At 41.0% G+C, this 23,364-nt stretch overlaps 1 protein-coding gene across 1 annotated transcript in view; it reads left to right on the top strand.

The window, feature by feature from the left end:
• Positions 1-7,934, top strand: part of Lnp1 (leukemia NUP98 fusion partner 1) — an 18,722-nt gene extending 10,788 nt beyond the window's left edge. The window contains exons 2-3 of the mRNA XM_005344950.2: positions 4,682-4,912; positions 7,537-7,934. Of these exons, the coding sequence (XP_005345007.1) occupies positions 4,682-4,912; positions 7,537-7,686 (381 nt within the window). The 3' untranslated portion in view covers positions 7,687-7,934. The remainder of the gene's footprint in view (positions 1-4,681; positions 4,913-7,536) is intronic.
• The last annotated feature ends 15,430 nt before the right edge of the window (positions 7,935-23,364 follow it).

Genomic DNA, 23,364 nt, shown 5'->3' on the forward strand with positions numbered 1-23,364 from the left:
CTCTCTCTAGAAGAGGCATCTTCTATCTCTCCCTTCTCCCCGTCTCTCTCTGTCCCTCTTTCTCTGTCTCTTTTTCTGTCTCTGTTTCTCTGCTCTTCTTCCCTTCTTCCTTTCCCCTCCATAACCCACTAAATAAATATCCAACCTCACTCTCCATACCATGCCTGTCCGTCTGTCTTTCTCTTGCTGCATGGCTCCCTGCCTGGGACTGGCTGCTCTTAAGACCCACAACCCGCTGCATGCCACCACATCGGGGACTTCATCTGTCTGTCTCTCCTTGTGGTCTGCTGCAGCCACTTGGGGAACTGTGCTATCCCTGCCTGGGACTGGCTGCTCTTGGGTCCCGCTGCCCCCTGCCTGCCACTACATGACCCACTGCCTGCCACCACTCGAGGACCTGCAGCATTTCTGCCACTGCAGCCACCCGGGATCTGGGGATCTGCAGCATTTTTATTAATCCATTACACTAACAACACAATTAATCCAAAACTCTTCATTTTATCCTCAGGCAGTCTCTTTAGACAAGGACAAAAAGCAGTCACTTTCTTCATCAAAATATTACAAGAAAGATCTCTAGGCAACATGCTAAAATTTTTCTCCTCTGAAACATCTCGAGCCAGCCCCCCCCCCATAGTTCAAACAGCTCTTAAACACCATGTCTTCCATGCCCCTACTAGTATGACCCATTAAGCAGTGCTTAGAGCATTTCGATGCTTTCCAAACTCCCAAGTACCTGCTATTTGTTTCTTTACTTGTTCTGATGCTGAAGTCTTCTGTCTTATCTCGAACCTTTAAAAAACTCCCTTTAACTCCTGTGGTATGTTTGGGGAAACTGACTATAATTACAGTACACTCTTTTGAGTTGAGGCAGACTATGACTTTTGACCTGAGTGTCTGATTTCATCTTTGTGTTTGGGGAATTTCCTTTTACAACTGTGACAAGCTTTCCCTTTGATATTCACAAGTTCCCCTGAGCCCTGGTAAGCTGAATATTTCTCTGCTCATGTTACCCAACAGATCCCATACTCTCCTCATTCTTCCTTTTTTTTAACTTCTCTGTATTTCCAATAGCCTGTCTTCACTCCCATTTTTCTTCCTTCTCTTGGGTCTGTTTTGCCCTTGGTGCCTTTCATTGTGTTTTAAGCTTTGCTTAATGTACTATTCACCTCAAAGATCTCTTGGGTCTGTTTTGCTCTTGGTGCCTTTCATTGTGTTTTAAGTTTTGCTTAATGTACTATTCACCCCAAAGATTTTAGCTGTGTTCTTAAAACCTGCCCCCATGTTTCTGTGAAATTCCTTTGTTAGAGTATTGTATCATTTCCCTTTTTTTCTGGAAGCTCATTGGGTTTACTGAACCATCTCCTTTGAGGAATCCACTAAGAGCTGCTATGTAGACTAATGTAGTCAATTTCTGGCATCATATTTTGAACACTAGGTGAGATCAAAAACCTCTGGAAGTTCCTTCTGATGTGATGTCTCAGTTAGGGGTTCTATTGCTGCCATGAGACACCATGACCAAAAAACAAGTGGAGAGGAAAGGGTTATTAAACTTACATTTCAGCACTGCTGTTCACCACTCAAACAGGGGAGGATCCCAGAGGCAGGAGCTGATGCAGAGGCCATGGAGGGTTGTTGTTTACTGGCTTGCTTCCCATGGTTTGCTCAGCCTACCTTTTTATAGAACCTAGAACCAGCAGCCCAGGGAGGGCACCATATACCAAGGGCTGGTCTCTCCTTCATTGATCACTAAATGAGAAAATGCCTTACAGCTGGATCTCAAGGAAGCATTTCCTCAGAGGCTCCTTCCTCTGATGGCTCTATGTCAAGCTTGTGTCAAGTTGACACACTCATGCAATGCTGTCTGCACATTTAAGTGATAGGTATCTATTTGTACCTGTTATTTTTTGGTTTGTAGTTTTTATTTTTTGTTGTTGTGTCGTTTTTGTTGTATAGTTTTGTTTGTGCCTGCTTCTTTTCCCAAACCTAAAGTTACTTCTGCTGTTTTATCACTAGATGGCACTATTGTTGAAGTCTCACTGTTGGTGTATTATTATATTTCAACACTAGAGGGAAACATAGCTCAGTTTTGTCCCAAACCCTAAATTGGGCATAGTATGAATCAAATAGTGCCTAAAAAAGGTGCTGTGTTCCCACAGCCTCCCCTTGGTTGAGGTAGATCAGAGGGTTTGTCCACAGTCTTTAGCCTATAGTTAGGCTATGGGAATTTGCCCAGTTCCTGGAAAATTTACTGTGGAAGGATCAACTTTAAGCTCTCAGGCCAGTTTAGCTCTTGCCTCTCTTTACGTTCTCTAAGTGGAAAGTATTCTCTCCATGTTATGCTGTTTGGACTTTTGGAAAGGTTGTAATGAGCAGTTATGTGATCACTGATACTAGAATGTTGGCTCATAACCTCAGCCCAAACTCAAAGCCTATTGAGACAGTGCAGCACCCATGCAAGACACATGGTCACACTGCTTTATACCGCCAGTTGTTCAGGTAGACTCGTCACTTCCAGACTGTTATAACCTGCTACAGTGATATAGGTGGAGTCTTTTGTCAGGACTGCCATCAGCTCTGTTCCTCCAGCCGCTTCCCAAATAACTACTCAGAGACTTATTAATTATAAATGCTTGGCTGATAACTCAGGCTTATTACTAACTGGCTCTTACACCTTAAATTAACCCATTTCTATGAACCTATTTTCTACCCCAAGGCTTGGGGTTTTAGTTTCTGTCTGGTGAGCGTTTCACTGCAACAAGCCCTGGCCCTGGACTAGAATGCAAAGTCTTGTAGTAACTCTTCTGCTCTACAGTGTGCTGGCTTTTTCTTCCTCTGCTCCTCACAGCTGAGGGAGAAGTGCTGCCTTGGTACCTACCTCACATGGTTCCAGAGGTTTAATCTGTGTGCACTGTCTAAGGACTTGATTCAGTTCCTCCTTCTCCCCTCCGCAGGTTGTTCATTGCTTAGAGCTGGAAGAGGAAGTAAACAGGCAATTCTTCTTGCCTTCTTCAACATGTCTTTCCCTCTTACCTTCTGAAATCAGGTGCTAATGTACTTTCTCTCCTGGATCCCTCAGCTCTTGAAGTGCAGGGCACAAATATCATTCAAACTGATGCACTGGTTGAGAAGGCATCGCTAGTGGATTCATCACCGTGCTCTGTGTCTGCATTCTACAGACATGTGGGACGCATGTTCTGATGTGAGACTGGTTTTAAAGCATCAGAAACAAGTGATAAAATCAGATCGATATTTCCAAGTTTCTTTACTTAAAAGACTGGATAGGGTGACAAACAGTAGGAAAATGATTGATGGATTAATGCGAAGATACTTTCGGCCTTTATCTTTGCATAAGGATCAAACCAGGGGTTACCTCATTAGCACGCCCATTGAAACTGGCCTGTTTGGGAAGTTCAGCTGTCTCATTTCTTCTGGGCTCTTAGTTCAGTGACTTGGAGATTTAACTTGGATGACTCCATTTCTAGTTTAGCCTGATCTGTTGGGAGCCAGTTTGGAAGCCTGGTCCAAAACAGTATCTTTCTACAGTTTTCTAGAGCAGCTGAGATATGCATGTCAGTTTGAGAGTCTATGGAACAGTACAGTAAGCTGAGATATGCATGTCAGTTTGAGAGTCTATGGAACAGTACAGTAAGTGGAATAGACAGCTCAGGGAGAGGTCAGCATTAATGATATAAATTAGGATTATAGCTAGAAATTGATGTTCAGACAGGTGTAGGGGGACAGTGCAGGATGCAAAGAGAGAGAAAAGGAAGGGACCAACTGCAACCTTGTCAGACTCCCCACACTTAAAAGCTGAAGGAAGAAATGAAGGAAATGTCTGAGCTGCTATGATAGAAAGATCTAAGGAAGCTGAAGATGTAGCATGACGGCAGGGAGAGGAAAGCCTGTCTGAAAGCACAGGAGGACCTGTGCGAAACTAAGCTGAATAGGAGCCAGTGACGGAGACAGACTAAACAGTGTGCAGAATTTAGCAACATGGAGATAAATGTCTTCAGTACAGAGTCTACACTGAAGTGGGCTGGAGTGTGAAGAAAACAGAGAGCATCACGGTTCTGCCCAGAAATCTGGCTTCTCTGAACTCTGTCCTTTGTTTGTTTTCAACTGTGGCCTCAACATTGATGTCATTATATTATATGACCTCCATGTCTGGAAACCTTCATGATATGGTTATGTGTGTTTTGGATATTTGTTAGGTGTTGATAATGCATAGGATTTTAAGGTTTTCATATAGTCTTAATTTTATACTGCTTTTGATATGTATTAGTGATTTCTTACATATAGGTTAAATAATTGCTCCTCATAACTCCTCCATTATTTTCTATTTTAAAAGTCCATAAATATTCATCTTTTCATTATTCCTGAAATGTCTTTAAGGTCACTAAATGTTTAAAGGATTACTCTGGCAATTTCAATCAAGGCTTGGAGTCCTCCACTGTCTGTTGGTAGAAGATCAAGCAGTAATGTTAGTCTGGAGATGCTCTGGACTGTATTGTAATCACTGCTTCTGCCACCTTATGGCAGAAGAAGCTCTTACTGAGAAAGAAGACAAAGTTTTCCTAGAACGTACGATTTCTTTGGTTGTTATTTTATATGTATCCTGTCTTTGTGCTAGAATTGCACATATCCATGGTGAGGTAAACCTAATTTTTTTCTATATTCCTAGTTTCCTGCATTTTCCAGCATTACATCAGCTGACTGCCACCTTAGACGACATTCTCATGAGGACCAGGGATCCCGAAGGCATCTTCCCATGCAGTATCACAGGAAATTCTCGGTGGATGGGTCACAGAAGGAGCCAATGGGATCACAAAGAGGAGCTCATTCCAGAATGCAGGAGTTTTCAGAGTCCCTTGAGCAGCACCTGTGCCTTCGAACCAAGCACGCTCCCTCTTCGGTATGCGACAGCATAGGACCGTTATTATTTAAGCCATAGGGAAGGAAGCCCAAAGCGCTTGTCTTGTCAGTTTAGAGGAGGCCAACTTTAACTTCTATACTCGTAGCTTATGATAGGCACCTTGAAAACACCACTCAGTGTTTTTTATGATAACTTAATATTAAAAATCTATTTCATATCAGCTCTAAATAAAGGATATTATAAAATATCAGTGCAAAATGTACATTTCCCTGATTAATAATCTACATAGTAGTTTTAAGATAACTGCATTAAGCCGGGCGATGGTGGCGCACGCCTTTAATCCCAGCACTCGGGAGGCAGAGGCAGGCGGATCTCTGTGAGTTCGAGACCAGCCTGGTCTACAGAGCGAGTTCCAGGACAGGCTCCAAAGCCACAGAGAAACCCTGTCTCGAAAAATTAAAAAAAAAATAACTGCATCAAATAGTAGCATTTGTCAATAAATTTTAAAGCATGTATATTAAACAGTGGGATTTATCTGTAAATTTATACACATGCACAAAGAGGGAGGATGGGGAAAAGGAAAGAGTTATTGACAGAGAGAGAGACAGAGACAGAGACAGAGAGAGACAGAGAGAAACTAACTGTTGGGTTTAGCAAAGATGCCAGAATACAGGATGCCAAAATCGAAGGATGTTCAACTCTCTTTTACAAAATGTCGTACTAGTCCTTGATAACATACAAACATATTCCTATGTAGTCTGTCTCTAGATTACTTTTGCTGTTTAATGCAATATACAAGCTATGAATGCAGTTGTTACAGTGTGCTGTTTAGGGAATATGAACAAGAAAAAAAAAAACCCTGTGTTTTCAGTATAGACACCTTCCCTGAATATTTTTGATAGTCTGTTGAATTCACAAGTGTGGAACTCATGGTTAGGAAAGGTTGACTGTGTTACCTTTTGCTTAAAGACCAATTATACTAACATGTAGATTTCATATTTTTGTAAATCTGAGCATGAAAAGAGCACAAGCTGCATCTGTGGCCTGTTCCTCACCAGTGATGCTAGATCATAATCAATTCCTTCCTTTTCTTCCCTACCCTTCCTTCTCATCCTTCTGCTCCTCTTCCTTCTGCTTGTCCTACCCTCCTTTCCTGAGATAGGCTCTTGCTGTTAAGGTCCAGCTGTCCTGGAGCCTGCATTATAGCCCAGACTGACCTCAAACACTTTATTCCCCTACCTCGGCCTTCTGAGTGCTGGAATTTCAGGCATATGTCAACATGTCTGTCTAAATTCTCCTATTTTAGTATTAAAACTCAAATAGGAATATTCTGATTTCCAAATAAAAAGTATATAGTTCTAACAGTTTTTCCAACCCCTTTTTTAGATACGATGCACATACCCTAAAATCCTTTCAAGTAAAGGGTATGCTCAATTTTAGAACATATTCATAAAGCTGTATCATTATCAGTCAGCATTAGCCCTGTTACAATTTAGGCTTATTATTTTAACCATTTTTATTGTTTGAGATTTCATACGTGCATATAATACATTTTATTTAATCTACCCCCTATTTCCTCCCTCCAACTCCTTCTCTATCTTCTAACCACTTTCCTTCCAGCTGTGCCCTCTTTCTCTCCATCTTTGTTTTTAAAAACTTATTGAGTCTTCTTAGTGCTGCCTCTCACTTGCCCGCTTTCCCTCTACCCCTGTGTTCTCTCTCTCTCCCTCTCTCTCTCTCTCTCTCTCTCTCTCTCTCTCTCTGTGTGTGTGTGTGTGTGTGTGCGTAAGTGAGGTGTGAGTGAGGTGTGTGTGTGTGTGTGTGTGTAGGACCATCTGCTGCAGGAGCATCAGCAGCTTCTTAGGGACCCCATCCCTCTCTAGAACCACCAGCTGTCAATAGCTCCTCACTTTGGGATGGGGCTTCATGAATCCCTCCCCCGTCCATTGGCTGGCTTGATTTTGCATTTGTGGTCAGTCTCTGTGAGATTGTTAGTGATCTAATCTCAGTAAGAGGAAAGCTAATCTGAGTCAATTACTTAAGCCTAAAGGGAAATGAGCGAATAGCTGGTGGTGCCCCGGTACCTCCAGTAGGGCTGTATGATAAGGAACTTTGGGGGAGACTTCTTTCATTTTGATGAGCAGGTAGTGCAAGAGGAGGGAAAAAGAACTCTCTTGTTTGTTATGTAGACACATTAATACAATATCAATGCCACTGTTTTGCTCTGAAATGCATACCTGGGCTTATGTATTTGTCTCATTCCCCTCCCCCCCATATGTGGAGTTTCTAGAAGGACTTTATTTACTGCTGTATATTCCGCTCCTAGGACAACAGTGTGTTCGATACAGTGAAGTATTTACTGTAAATGGTTCCAACACTCCCATCCTAGCCAGTCCACTGGAGAACATTGATTTGGTTGGATGTCCTTCCCAAACACTGCCTTCTTCCCATAGCCCTTACATTAAAATTTAGTAAAAACTCTTCTGTATTTATGGTTAAAACCTTTGTTAATATGTTAAACTGGGTTGATGTAATTTATTACTAGAAAGTAAGATGCGGAAGTCTGCTTCAAAATCAGAGCTTTCCTCCCGTCTAGTTGTTGGGACAAACGTGGGATAGGGTCATTTGCTGGTGTGTTTGACCCTTTTCTGATGCTCTTCCAGGGACCCAAGGGCAGGAAGGAGAGAGATGAAAGGCATTGCCTAGGAACTGCCGTGAGCTCACACAAGACACTGGAGGACAGAAGGAACTCGGCGAAGGAAGCGTGTGGAGATGCAGCCATGGCTCCCCTGGTTGAAAAGGGGCTTGAATAATGCTTTGTTTCCACACCTCAGTGGCTGATGTCACTGGCTGTTCTGAGACCCAGTTCTTCCTCCAGAATGGCAGCTGGAAAGGGTGTCTACAGATGTTGAGGCTGAAGTGGGCAGTTGGAACAGCTACTTCTCAAGATGACTTGTGCCACCCTCCAAAGGACTCTGGCATTTTACTTGTGTGTGCAATCTGCTTTTTATGTCTTTCTATGGTAGGAGAAAAAAAATAAAAGTATTTGAATAAAATAAAAGAATTCCTTTAATTGTAAAATGTAGTTTCTAATGAACCACCAATGTATCATCACCAATGCCTTTTCCATATCAGCCTCCCAGATCGTCCTAAACAAATGTCCTTGTTGTCTATAACTTTATGTCCTTATCCCAAGTAATTAAGCTTGTGTAGTAGCCATTACTTATGAACATTAGTAATTAGCATGCCAAGTATTACCGTGAATGTCTTCACACATTATGTAAAACAACCCTTACCACATTCAAGTGAGACCTTGTACTGGGGCTCTCTGAAAGTCAGAACTAAAGGGACCCGACATTAGCTTTCTGGTCCCTGAGGAAGAATGCCTGGCGTGCAGAACTTCAGTTTTACGGTGTAAGGGTTGTCAGTTCCTCAGGGCAGACAGGGCACGGTGGGGCAGAGAAAGGCACATTATGGTGCTCAGGAAGCAGAGTAAGACGAGCGGAAAGGGCAGAATCCGCCCTTCAAAGACATACTCTCAACAACTTGCTTCCTTCAACCACGCCTCACTTTTCAGCCTCCATCACCTCTAAAAACATCACCACCATCTGGCGACAAGGCATCCCCCATGATGATGCAACCTCAAATCCTAACTCAGAAATGCATAGGAGCAGGGTTGGCACCCTTACTGATGAAGGCAGAGAAGCGTCATGATGGGCTGTCTGCAAGCTGAAGAACCAGATAGTACGGCCAGGCTAAGTTCAAAGCTCTGAAGACCAGGGATGTTGCTGGTAAATTTTCTCTGAGTCCTAAGGGCCTGGCCCTACCTAGGCACTTGACTTTTTTTGTGTGGCTTCCTCAAATGCTTTTCAGCCGTTCGAGAAAACTGTCCTGGCATCCATGATTGTTTCAGAAACCTCAATCATGGTTCTGATCACCGAAGGACTTTAAGAACCTCAGACACCTCCAAGTAGGAAGGAGAGGAACGCCTCTCTCACCCAGAGACACTGCACATGCATGAATCTCCCCTTTCCTTCATAAAGAGCTGGTTCCTATGGAGTCTTCTCTGCAACCCCCTGGGCTGTGGCCGGAGTCTAGATGAAGCCTCTCTTAGATGTTTACAGTTCGGCTGCTCTTGATTCCAATCTCAAGCAAAGCAGGCTGAGCTGGTAACACTAGCTGCTGGCGCTCCAGGTGGCCAGCAGCCAGGGAAGCAACAATGTACTTTTTTATGACTTCTATCCAAATCAGTTGACTGGCAACACGGGGATGGCACCTAGAGTTAAACCAGCTTGCTGAAAATGAATGGCCCCTTTCCATTTCTTCTTCTTTTTAAATTTGATTATTTTTTTTTCTTGAGAAGGAAGAGTTTATTTTGGCTTACAGTCACATAGGGGAGATAAGGGGCAGCCTGTGAGCAGGCATGACAGTTAGAACAGGAAACTGGGAGCTCCCATCTTGAATTGCGAGAGCAAAGCAGGGAGGGTGAGCTGGAAACAGGGCAAGCTTGCTCTAGGCAACATGCTTCCTCTTGCAAAGCTGCCTTTCGTAAACCTCCTCAGACAATGCCACCAACGAAAGGCAAAGTGTTCAAATGACAGCCTGTGGGAGCAGTGCCCGTTCAAACCACCACAGATGGAGACGGCAAGTTCCCGGGACAGGCTGAATCAGTGAGCCCTGGGTTCACAGAGAGACTGCCTCTGTTCTATTTCACCTCCTCCTTTCTCTTCAGCATTTCTAAAAACCACCACTCACTCTATCAACTACCTCTGGGCTCAGCTTTCTGTGGCTAAAACGATGTTTATGTTACGACTTTAATGTTTTGTTTTGTTTTAATTTTGATACAGTTTTTCTATGATATAAAACATTAATATACTATCAAAGAAAACAAACACATTGAGATTGATGGATTTCAACAGAAAATCAAATTTAATTACAGCTGCTGCCCCTGAAGAGCAGCTAAAGCAGGCCCTGTGGGGTCTTACTGCCCAGAGATGATTGCCCCTACTCCACAAGTACTCTTAACTGCTGAGTCGTTTCTAAGGCCCCATGGGATGGTTTTTCTTCCTGAACTATACTCATTAGAATTAGCTGTGGAGGTGAGTTTCTTTTGGAAGCATATTCGACCCAGTTCTGTTCATCTTAAGATGACTTGAATTTATCTTTAATGTTGAGAAGTATCAACATGAAATTGAGCCAGTTTCTTTCATTACATCCAGCACACAATACATTCCTGGAATTAGGGTATCAACATCTTTATAGGTTAATTGACACAAAATCTTTAGCCTTTAAAACATTTTGAAGTTTTCATTTGTACACGGTGCCAGGTTATATACATTTTTATCAAGTATATTTTGTACTTTAAGTCTATCATAAATTTCCCAGCCCTCCTTTTTCTCATACTTTCCCCCTTCAGTTGGTTTTCTTCATTCCTCTAGATAGTTTTGCTTCTACTTTACCCCAATTTTCTTATTATAATTTTTTAATTTTTATTTCTTTTTCCTTCTGTCTGGACCCTCAGCCAAGTGGCCAGCACTCACATGTAGAGAGCAAATTCTTTCCACTTGGTCCAATGGCTCAAATACCCGTCTCGTCCAGCAACAGGTTTACCCCAAAATAATACTTACCTAGCTATCTGTGTGTGTGGTTTCAGGGTCACAAAACTCTTCTTTGCTCCACTCTCTTGCTGAGGAACCTGAGGTAGGTCTGAAAGCTCTGTGGTTTGCTGATGTGGAGGAAGAGTTAAGGCCAGAGCCCATTCACTCCATGACAGAGTTCACTTTCTTCACATGAGGCAGGATTTACCTTTCCCTTTGTGAGCAGGTCAACACTTGGTATGGAAGTGATGTACACCAAGATGATGGGTCGGGTGTGAGAGAGAAGTTGAGTTTGTTACCATTTGATTATATTGGTGCCAATTGTCTGAGGCCATCTTTGTAGTCTGGGCTTGAAATTTATAGAACTATTTTTATCATTATTTTCACTATTTTCCTTCCTGAGGTGTGTATGTAGGGGGACTCCTCAGCTCTTTGATAATTTCCTGTTTATTTTTTGTCTCTAACTCAAATCTTCAGATTTAAGAGCAGCATGATTCTCTATTTTTTTTGTTTTTGTTTTTGTTTTGTTTTGTTTTGTTTGTTTTTCGAGACAGGGTTTTCTGTGGTTTTGGAACCTGTCCTGGAACTAGCTCTTGTAGACCAGGCTGGTCTCGAACTCACAGAGATCCGCCTGTCTCTGCCTCCCGAGTGCTGGGATTAAAGGCGTGCGCCACCACCGCCCGGCGTGATTCTCTATTTTATAAAGGAAACTTCTCAAATCTACTACTTATCACTGATATTGTGGTGGGTCATTTATACAAGGAAATGGCAATACATTAGATAATACATAAATGAAGGTAAAGCAGGAAAAACAATAGGAAAAAAGTATAAAAAGCAAAACATTAATTATATTCAGTGGTATTTTTTACTTTTATACAGCTATACTTTCATCCTTTCAATATTAGTATCTTCATAATGTCTTTTAACATGAGATTATGCTTTTTGTGTTGTGTGTGTATATGTATATATGTGTGTGTATGTGTGTATGTGTGTTTATGTGTGTATATGTGTGTATGTGTGTATATGTGTGTGTATGTGTGTGTGTGTAAAAGGAGGGATAATATCAAACTGTCAGATGGAGAGTATTATCCCTGAGGGACATGATGAGGTATCAGCAGTCCTGGAGGTCAGCTGTGTACTGTGGTCACACTGTTTCCTGAATTGGCTTTAGTTACGTTTCAGTCACACCAATCAAGTTTCAGATTTATGCATCCACTTTTGTCTCTAGAGAGAGATCTGAGGACAGATGCCCATCCATTGGGAGAGAGAGAGGGCTCCATGGATCACCTTAGCTCAGTGGATGATTGGCTGTGTAGTCACTTTCTCCTCTAGCAAGGACACCTGCGAGGCTTTTCTATTCCTAGATTCAAGGATGACAGCACAGGGGAGTGCTTAGAAAGCTTGTGTTTTACCAAACCGGAAGAAAGGTATTTACCTGTTTTAACATTTGTGTCAGACAGAGGAGAGAGAGACCCTGAAAGTGGAATTTTTGTTTTGTTTGCTATAGTTACATAAAAAACAATGTATCTTGCAATGAAAAGAAAATACAAGTTAAGAAAGAATAAGAACTTCAGGTGAGAACTAGAAGCCCTGTCAGAAGGGGGAGCTGATTACAGTTGGAAATTAAAAGGGAAAGGAGTATTTTTTTATCACTCCAGTCTCAGATCAACTCAATCATTGCCCCACAAACCTCTCTGCTGTTGGAACCATGAAGTCTTGATGACAGCAGTGGATTTACTGCTGAGACTCAAGACGGCAAACTGGGTCAAAAGACCCCTACCAGGAAATCTTCAAAAGGGGCGCTGGTAAGGATTCCATAGAAGGGGCTGCCAGCAGCTGCTCCAGAGCCATCATCAGTGCCCATCCAGGAAAGGCGAAGCTGTGAAAACGACACACAAACTCTGAACAGCTCTTTGGGCTCTGCCCAGCTAACACCAGCTCCTGCCTTTGTAAGAACACAGCAACCGTAGCTGGTCAGAGTTCGCCTCAGTTCTCCACACAGAAAAGAGGAGAAACAGTCTTCATATAGTGAGGGGCGGGGCAGCTAACCATATGAGAACTGATCATTTAAAAACAACATGGAGTGCAGTGCAGACCAGGACCAAGGGTTAAGCGGCAGATAAAGCCACAGAATGGAAATCGGTACTCAAGCCCGTGATCTCTTATGTTCCAGCCCAGCTCTCCTGCTCTCCTACAGCTATTATTTGTCAGAAATCCATTATCTCCTCTTTTCTCTGTTTTCAACACAGCCTAAAACAATATATATATTTATCTCTATAGTTCAGGCCATTGTATCCCCCTGCTCCTCCTTTCTCTCTTTCTTCTTTATGTTTTCCTTCCCTTCTTTTCTTTTCCCCCATACTCACTCCCATCACTGTGACAGTTCCCAAAGCCCAGAGGCTGCCCTGGTGTATGGTACCAGGGTTACCAGGGTATACATCCTTCCCTTCTCTTTTATAAACTTATAGGAAGGAGAATGATTTTATACAAAAGGCAAATAAAATAAATACCTTTAAAACCACAGGAAAAAGTCTTTCAGACATCATAGGCTATCAGATAAAAAGCTCTGTGCTAGGATTGGGCTAACTCTTAGCCGGGGTGGGGTGTTGTCAATGGTGTTTCACAGACTCCCACAAACATTACAGGATATTTTCACTGATCTTGGTTATCCTTAAGATCTAGACAACAGCACCCTATTGCTAGAGAAGCCACACACTTGAGTAATAGGACATGGAGAAATCAAGGTGGTACTGACCAGGAGCTTAATCCCTACCCACTATCTTCCATAGAACTGGCATGTTGGGGCTGGAGAGATGTCTCAGTGGTTAAGAACTGGCATGTTGCATTTAAGGACACTTCCACAAGGCATAAATAATTCTTGATACCAGTAACATGCAGCTAAATAGGTCATAGGTACTAAGGAAGAAACTGTGGCTACTTTTTCTGATAAATAAAAAAGTATCTATCAATCTGACTCCTAAAAAGTTAGTGTTATTCACACAGATAAATATTTCTCTCAAACCTCATCAGAGAAGCTTCCTTTTACAGTAGGTGGAGATTAGCACAGAAACGTATAACTGACCAGCATGCAAAGAATAAGGGATTGTACACTCTTCGGCCCTAAATGTGACATCAACACCTCCCTCTCAAAGTTAAGAGATTGTTGTGGAAGGAGGACCTGAAAGACTGTAAAAGACAGAGACTGGATGGCTATAGAACAGCAGTGTTTTCAGGGCACAACACGGCTATCACACATGTGAACTGATAGAGGCTAGGACTGCATGCACAAGACCTGTATAATACAGACAAAGTACTAACATTGAGTGGGGAGGTGGTCAGAAAATCCCATCCCCAGCTGTTGATGCTGACCTGGAGAAGAAAGTCAGTCTTCTTCACGGATGTGGCCCTAATAGGCTCTCATGCTCTAGGAGAAGGCCTTAAGTGGAGGAAGGAATGGAAAAGTAGGGCAAGGGAGAAGATTGGGGGAAAGATAATCAGCTCTAAGAATGCTTGAAAAAGCCACATAGAAGCTCCTATTTTATATACTACATACATATTTCTTTCTTATCAAAGAGCTTATTGGGACTTAGCATAAACAGGGAACTATGTTGCTCCCAGAAGCCATAGGCTGCCAAGTAAAAAGCCTAGTACCAAGTGGGAGATCCCTCCCATCTAGTTGATAGTTAAGGATGTTCCAGGACCTCCCAAAACGATCTAGGCTGTTGTTATTGCTCTTGGTTTCCCATTAGGTTACATACATACATACATTGGTGATGGGTCATGAAAAATATCAAGATCTTATTAAAATCATTTAACACAGTTGACCATGTCTTACTCTTAAAGTCCTGAATTTGACTGTTGAGCATAGATTTTCCTGAGTTTCTCTGTGCTTCTCTGATCACTCCTGGTTGGTCTTCAGTGAGGGATCTTTATACAGTAAGTTTCCTGTGCTCTCTGCCACAGTACCTAACTTACTCTCCTTGTTCTCTCCTATAGAATCACCCCCACTGTACTCAGGACTGCCAAGTCCATTCCTTTGTGACAAACTCGCTTGAGCACCAGGCTGGTGTATTTAATTATGTCAATCACTTTTCCAGTTTATGTGACAAAACAATTTCAAAGGTGATAGGTTCATTGTGGTTCTTGGTTCCAGAGGTTGTAGTCATGGTTGCTTGTCTATGGAAAGGCAGAACTTCACAGCAGAGGACACATGGTGGAGCAAAGCTTCTCATCTCAGAGAGGGGTGGGGAATCTAGTGTTCTAACATCATCTTCTAATAGCCTCATTTTCTTCCATTAGGCACATCGCCAGGCATTTTGACTTTCTTCCAACAGTACCACAAACTGGAAACTAGTGAGCTTTGGAGAACCTTTAATATCCAAACTGTAGCATACATAGAGAATAAAGGAATGTTTACAAAGCATCAGTTGTGAGGTGACGGTAGAAATTCGCAGGACAGAGTATACCACAGATTTGTAGGATGAACACAGTTTGGAAAGATGATAGTGCCACTTAGATGCAGAGGTAGAAAGATTGTACTGTATTTGGATTCTTGCCAAGTGAGTAGATTTTATATGCTTTTTCTACAAAACAAAAATAATGAGTAAATATGGGATAATGGAAATGTTTTTCTCTATACCAACCACCTTACTACCTTTACACATGCATTATCTATTAACTCTACCTTAAATATACAGAATGCCTGTAATTGTTGAAATTAGGGGTTTGGGTACAAAAGACAGGAAAACAGTTTTTCGTGAAGGAAATGTATGCTAACATACAAACTTAGGAAAGGAGAAAGGGGAAAAGGAAGAAAGCGAAACTTGATAAAGTGTTTTCTTTTCACAGTAAAGACCAAAACCCCCAATTCACTTAAGAGATAAGAATTTTGATGGATTAAATTGATAGCAAAGGCAGAGTTGGAGGGAGAAGAAAGCTACTAGGAAGAACTGCCACAGTTTGGCCATAGTATGTACACTAATGCTCATACATCACAAGCCTAGTCATGAGAATGGTGTGTGGGAGGCAACAGAACAAGAGACAAGGCCTTAGTGGGAGGTCTATCACGAGGGAAGCCACCCTCACAAGGGATTGAGGTTGTTTTCTTTGTAATTTCCGAGCTCAGGAGAGACAGGGTTGTCCTAAGAGTGATACCAACCCCTAAATTGCTCTCTGAATTTCTGTTTGGTTTTATCCACATGGTCACTGATTGAATGTACACTTTTTTAAAAATCTTGGCTATAAGAAATAATGCATCCCAGGAGTGCACTTTTTAAATTCCCACCAGGAGTGTAAGAGGTGGGATTTGGGGACCACACACTAGCTTTATTCTTAAATTCTTGAATTTGAATTCTCAAATCCTACGCTGTTTCCATAAGGCTAGAACAAATTATGCTGATGTAAATTAAGAGTTTAATTGAAAACTTTGTATTTCTCATTTATTTTGTGTCCCTAGTGCCTGGCGCCAGCAGCAAGTAGTCTTTACTTATTGAGTGAGTGCACGGAGAGAATTTGGTGGCTTTCTATTCTTAGACTTTTTGAGGTCTCATTTTGTGTGTGTGTGTCAAGTGACTTATTAAACATTCTTTAATAACTTCTATGAGGGACAGGAGAGACAGCTCAATGATTAAGAGTGCATTCTGCTCTTGCTGAGCTTTCAAATTTGTTCAAGAGTTCACATCAGGGGGCTCACAACTGACTGGAATCCAACTTCAGAGGCTCCAACACTCCCTTCTGCTCTCTACAGGCATCTGAATCCAACTGCACATGCCCACACACAGACACACGAAACACAGAGGCTTACATTAATTATAAACTGGTTGGCCTGTTAGCTCAGGCTTCTTATTAATTAACTCTTACATTTTATATTAACCCAAAAATTTTGTGTGTTAGCTACAAGGTGGCTTGCTACCTTATATCAGTGAGGCATTCCCATCTTGTTTCCTCTGTGTTTGGGTGATGACTGCTGACTGAGCTTTTCTTCTTCCCAGAATTCCCCTGTTCTGGTCACCCTGCCTACACTTCCTCCCTTTTAATTAGATAGAAAAGGGGACGTGATGTGAAATTCCCTTCTGCACTCTATGAATATGTTTTATTGCCATTGGTTAATAAAGAAGCTGCTTTTGGCCAATGGCTTAACACAGTAAAGCCAGGCAGAAAATCCAAACAGAGATATAGAAAGAGAGTAGGTGGAGTCACAGAGATGCCATATAACTACCAAAGGAGACAGATGCTGGAACCTTACTAGTAAACCCCTAGCCCCATGGCAATGCATAGAATAACAGAAATGGGTACATTTAAGATATAAGAGCTAGCTAGCAGTATGCCTAAGTAATTGGCCAAGCAGTGTTTAATTTAATAGTTTCTGTGTGAATATTTTGGGTCTGGGCAGCCAGGAACAAATAAGCAGTCTCCCACTACATACACTAGTCACAAAATTTACAGTAAAATGCTAAAAAACATTCATATGAATTTAACATCCAAGAGCAGTTCTGTCAAATGCAATTCTTTCATATTTTTACATAGCATTAAGTGAGAAAAGAGGTCTATAGGTCATATGATAATGGAGGGACTTCAGTGGACTTCCCTAAAAATATAAAATGAGTGAAGTTTGCAGTTTCAAGTCATTCTGACAACTGAATCAAATACCATACAAGTTGATATTGTTATATATCTCAACCATTTCAATAGCCTTTGGCCTTGGCTCCTTACTAGTTGTTTTGTTGTTGTTGTTGTTGTTGTTGTTGCTGTTGTTTCAGTCTATTGTGAATGAAACTCTGCCAAGAACAACCTTAGAGGAGGAAAGGTGTATTCCAGCTTACAAGGCTGTAATCTATCACTGAAGAAAGTCAGGGCAGGAACTCAAGTATGAATTAGTGCTATTATCTGGTTCATTCTCAGCTCATGCTTAGCTAGCTTTCTTATGTAGGATCACCAGCAGTGTAGGGAATGGCTCCACCCACAGCTGATCCTTCCTACACCAAGTAACAATCATGTCAATCTGCCCAGACATGTCCACAGGCCAATTTGATCTAGACAATGTCTCAATTTGAAACTGCCTTCTCCTCTGGGTTGTATCAAATTGACAGGACAGTTTTGTTTTGTTTGCAGCAGTAGGGGTTGAACTGGGGCAGTAGGGATCTTGCACATGACAAGCAAGCACTCAATCGTGAACTATCATTAGTCTCTTCCATACTGTATGACCCTCCACCATCATCTTCATTGAGTGGTGTAGGAGGTCCTTCTTTCTGTGTGTTGCCTGTATTGGTTAATGAATAAAGAAACTGCTTTGGCCTGATAGGCCAGAACTTAGGTAGGCAGAAAAGACAGAACTAAATTCTGGAAGGAAGGAAGCAGAGTCAGAGAGCCGCCATGGAGCCACCAGAGTCAGACATGCTGAATCTTTCCCAGTAAGCCACTGCCATGTGATGATACACAGATTATTAGAAATGGTTAAATAAAGATGTGAGAGTTAGTCAACAAGAGGCTAGAGCTAATGGCCATACAGTAGCTTAATTAAATCAGTTTCTGTGTGGTTATTTTGGGTGTAAGATAGTCTGGCAGCCGGGAAGAACAAGCAGGCCCTCAGCTTATAATAGTTGAGGGAATTTATTCAAAAAGCAAAAAAGAAGACCATGTCTCTCTCAGATTTTAAGACTGTGGTGGATTCTTTATTAATTATATAATTAAATAAATTATACAATTAACTAAGTTAAATAAAATTGCCATAGTCTCAAATACCCAGTTTTGCTGCCTTTGAAACTTTAATGAAGATGACTAATTTTTTTAGATCCCTTGTAGAAGTTAGCTCAATTCGGGAAATAACCAAGTTTTCTAAAAGATAAAACAATTATATTTGTATTTATTATAAGGGGAAAACTCATGAAACAGAAAAGAGAAGTCCAAGCTCAGCTGTGCTGCGAGGGAACCACACAGAGAGAGGGCACCTGGGCCGCGGGCCATTTTCTCCAGGTCCCAGAAAACCACACCCTAACTTGGTCCCACATCTTAAAGATAATTGGTTGGCAAAGATTCCCCATCAACCCCTCACTTCCTCGCTTCCTTTGTATCTTCTTTCTCCCTCTTGTATGAAAAGTCTCTCTCTCATCACAGGACATATTCATTGCTGCGTATAAATTGGTTCCAAGCATTTTGATACAAGGACAAGTATAAACCATAAAATGTTCAAAATAGTTGTTGTGCCTATTTGCTTAGGCTCTCCAGTAGGGATGGACACTGACTAACCCACTATTAAAGGTGCAAAAGAGATGCTACACAGATCACAAACCCTTTTAATATGGTGAAGGAGCCATATGCTGCTCTAGGAACCTCTCGTCATCTCTGACACGTCTCTGTTAACCATGGTTAGCTACTAGGTACCCATCCTTTCCTGTGTTCTTACCAACAGTGGCTTTCCTTTGTATCCTTCAGTTTGTAACTGTAGTAAAATGATTAGTCACTGTTTTCAGAGAAGTATGGGAGCAAATGGAAAAGATGGGATATGAATAAAACAAAATTAGAGAGGTTTAAAGACCACTAGATTCTAGAGTAACTTCTTGAGGAAGGGGCAACTTCTATTGGGCTTTTGGAACACCAGACATATCCAGGTTGGTAGAATTTTGATAATCTGCATTGGAAAAATCCTGCCTCCTCTCTCTGTCCATCCCTCGCCCCAAATAAAGCAAAGACTTTTCTCAGTCCTAAGTCGAAATCTATCCAATGGTAGAATTTCATTCCTTATTTTCTTTTTTTTATCAGGTTTGCAGGAGAAAAGATCTGTCTCCACTCCTGAATGTCACCGTAGTTACCTGAGATGGGGTATAGTCCCACATTTAATGAAATAACCAGCAGTGGTGCTCATCTAACCCTGCATTCCACGGTCACAGTATCCTAAGTGACTTCCTATGAACTTTTTGTCAGATTCTCTTCAAAATGTTAGCTGTTAGGAATATTCTGCTATACTCATATATCAGTGTGTCTCCAATTATCAAAGAGGCTTCCTCTGGCAGCTGATGGAAGCAGATACAGAAACCTACAGTCAAGGACTGGGTGGAGAGAGAGAACAAATTGGAGCTCTTCAACAGGACCCTCCCCTTGGAGCTCCAGGAACCCCAAAGAAGAGGGGGAGGGAGAACGTTAGGGGCCAAAGGTGTTGAGGACACCAAGAGAACATGGCATAAAAAAATCAACTAAGTAGGGCTTATGGGGGCTCACAGAGCCTGATATGACAAACACAGACCCCATAACTCTCACTCTATCAATTCCTAACACCACTTTAATGAGTTTTTGTTTTTTTCCTTTTGAGCCCTTTTGTTTAAAGGGCCCATCCTATGGGCATAGGTGTAAAGCTGTCTACTGGAGCCTGAGAAACTCAAAACTGTTTATGTCACTGAAGACAATGACTCACTTTCTCCAGAATCCCTCAACTTCTATGAACAACCTGAAAGCATTCTTTTATCCTTCCATATAAATTTTAAGATTTTTTTTCTATGTCTGTGAAGAATGAACCTGGAATTTCGATAGAGCTTGCACTGAGGCTGTAGATTACTTTTTTAGAATGGGTATTTTCACAACATTAATTTTGATCCATAAATAAGGATCCCTCCTCGAGCATCTTCCCCAATTTCTTTGTCAATATCTTCAATTTTTATTATAGATGTTTTTAATTCAATGCTACGTAGGTTTATTGGCAGGTTATGAGTGTTTGCATGTCTTTTCTAAAGAGATTATTGTTCTGATTTCTTTTTCAAAATGGTTGCCCTTGATGCATAGTAAGGTTACTAATTTAGGTGTGATAATTTTTGTAGCCTGCTACATTGTTGAATGTATTTTAACTCTAAGTTCTTTTATTTTTATTTTTTGATGGAGTCTGTAAGGTCTCATACATAGAATCTCTAATCTTCAAATAGGGGTACTTTATTTTCTTCTCTTCCTATTTATATCCACTTTATCTAGTCTCTTGTGTTATTGTTCTAGGTAAGGCTTCATGTACTATATTGAATAGGAGTAGAGAAAGAATAAACGCCCTAACCTTAACCAAGGATGCTCTGGTTTTTCTCCAGTAAGCACAATGTTGACTATAGCTTCTCATATATAGACTTTATTATGTTGAGACATGGTCCCTTCATCTCTAGTCTCTCCACTAATTTGATCATTATGTGATACTAGATTGTGCCAAAAGTCTGGGTCTTTTTTTGTAGTTGTTTTGGGAAGCAGTTTTGAGTTTCTTAAGAAATGATGTAGTAGTAACCTGTGATATTTCTGTCTGTCTACCCTTTTACATCTAGCCCCCTCTGTCCTTTCCCTTCACCCCTCCTCTTCCCCTCTCTTTTGTTCTTTTGATTTCTTCGCTCCTCTTCACCTTCCTTTTCTCATACTGCACGGTCCAAAACTCATTAGTGATAACTTTCCCTCTCCTTTCCTCTCTTCTTTATCTCATACCTTTTTTCTTTCAAGAGGCTAAGAATTAGAGTATTTATTTTGATCTTTTCCCATGAGGAGGTATGTGCATACAGAAGTGTGTGTGTGTGTGTGCATGCATGTGTGCACTCGCATGTATGTGGTGTGTGTGTGTATGCGCGCGTGCATGTGTGCACTCGCATGTATGTATTGTGTGTGTGTGTGTGTGTGTGATTTATGTAGTAGTCTGCATGTCTTAGAATTGACGATTCATCTGGGCAGTTAGAAGATTCATTAGATCCAACAGTATTAATTATGTATGTATATAAATAAATATGGGATTAGTTTGAGCCAATTTTCTCACTATCAGAGAGTTACATATATGAAAAGTAGGCAGGTATGTTAAGGTGTATATGTGTGTGCATATTGTGAAAAGATGCTGAAAATACCCTTTAATGTTGAATTGAAATAGGAGATTGTAAAGTCTGGGGAATTTTAAAACTCAAAAAATAATAATTTTGCAATGTTACACATTAACATGAGAATCCAGGATTCCATATAGATAATACAAATAAATGAACAGATCATTTGGGTACAAGGAAAAGCCAATTCACAAATATAGACACTTTTTATAAATATTCTTATATAAAATATTTATTACTTAAGAAGTACAAATATGCATAATTGACATATATAATTATACAAACATGGATAATTTACTTCATGGCAGAAATCCTGTTAGACGACATCTTACTAAGGGGTAAAAAGAAAATCACAAGAGGTGGGGCAGATGAATGGGAAGACACACTGAAAGAGGCACAGGTTTGCTGTTGTGGTATTACTTTCAAAACCACATCAGTCATAGGAGAATCAAGAAAATCCCAATTGAGATAAACTATGCAAAGCAAGTGGCCTGGAATCTTAGAATCTAGATCATGAAAAACATGAAAGATAGTAGATGGAAGCAAAAACCTAGAGTAACAACAATAGGGTTTTGATCAATAGGCATCCACGCTGAGAGCCAGGAAATCTGGGAGAAAGTCCTGAGATTTTTGTGCTATATTTAAGTTACTCTGCCGCAGTTTCATGGATACTCTGGAGTGAGAGATGAAGTGTAGTTTATCATTCACAATGACATCAGTAGCTAGAGCATCAGTATTTGTGCTCGTTCCCAGGATCCCCAACCCTACAGGATATACAATGAAGATCAGGGAATAAATGGATATTTATTTATTTAGTGGCTTCCCAACTATAGAAAGCCCTAAAATTGAAAGAAAATATTTCACGTTTTGCACTGGAATAAGACACTATTTTTGTTATTAAATAAAAGGGCAATTTCACCAGGAGACACCTTTTCAGGTTGCATAAACATTATGGAGAAGATAGTTGGGAAAGAGCTGTCAATTCGGCTGTTAATTGGGACATTTATGGGGAAAAAATGTCTCCTAACAACATCCATCCCTTGCTTTTACACAATCTTCACTAGAAACATGTCTTCCTAGTGTTATATATTAACCAACCTATTAATACAATCAATGGAAGCAGGGACAAAATCTATCACACAAGTCTTGTATAGCGACACCAGCAGCATTTCAAGCATCTCCTGCCCTATAGTATGGACGCAAGACCTATTTCTCTTCCTGCAGAGGCCCCTTGGATCAAACCAGGCGTATAAATGGCATAAGCCTTTAGAATCTACCTTATAAAGCCAATAGAACCCCCACCCATGTCTTTCTCTGTCTCTCTCATTCTTTACCATTTCATTTGGTGCACAACATTTACACAGATTCAATAGGATAGATAGTGATTGTGCAGAATCCACTGTGAGTGGTAAGGGCTAAATGCATCATCCACAACCATTCATGCCAGAAACCTGAACTTAAACTAAAAGGATCAAAGTGATGTTGGTAATGATTTCATTTAAAGTAAGTAGTAAAGCTTATACCCTTTTTCTAACTGAGTAATTTTGAGTGTAGATAATAGGATGTACACAAGTAATCTGTTGCTTAACTTTCTAGAAAGTTCCTCCAAATAACTAAGAAAAGCTCCTTCTCTAAAATTTTATTTATTTGTCTATTTGGGTTTTTTTTTTACTGCATATGTTTACACATGCAAAATGCATATGTGGAGGTCAGAGACAACTTCTGGGAGTCAGTTCTCTTGTCCCACCAAAGGAGATCAAACTCACAGCATCAGACTTGGCAGGAAGTGCCTTACCCACTGAGCCATCTCTCCAGCCCTTAGTTTTCTTTTCCAAAGAAATCATCTCAGTAATCAAAGTTGCATGGTTATATTTGTTAAAGCACTTTTTGATCACCGTGTTTTAGGGAGAGAAAGAAGTTAGTACCTGGCTCCACTTGAGAAATACAGCCTTAGCTGGAATTAAAGGTATGTGGTGGTGGCGCATGCCTTTAATTCCAGCACTGGGGAGGCAGAGGCAGGCAGATCTCTGTGAGTTTGAGGCCAGCCTGGTCTACAAGAGCTAGTTCCAGGACA

The sequence above is a fragment of the Microtus ochrogaster genome, chromosome 2 (genome assembly GCF_000317375.1).
Source record: "Microtus ochrogaster isolate Prairie Vole_2 chromosome 2, MicOch1.0, whole genome shotgun sequence".
NCBI classification, from domain to species: Eukaryota; Metazoa; Chordata; class Mammalia; order Rodentia; family Cricetidae; genus Microtus; species Microtus ochrogaster.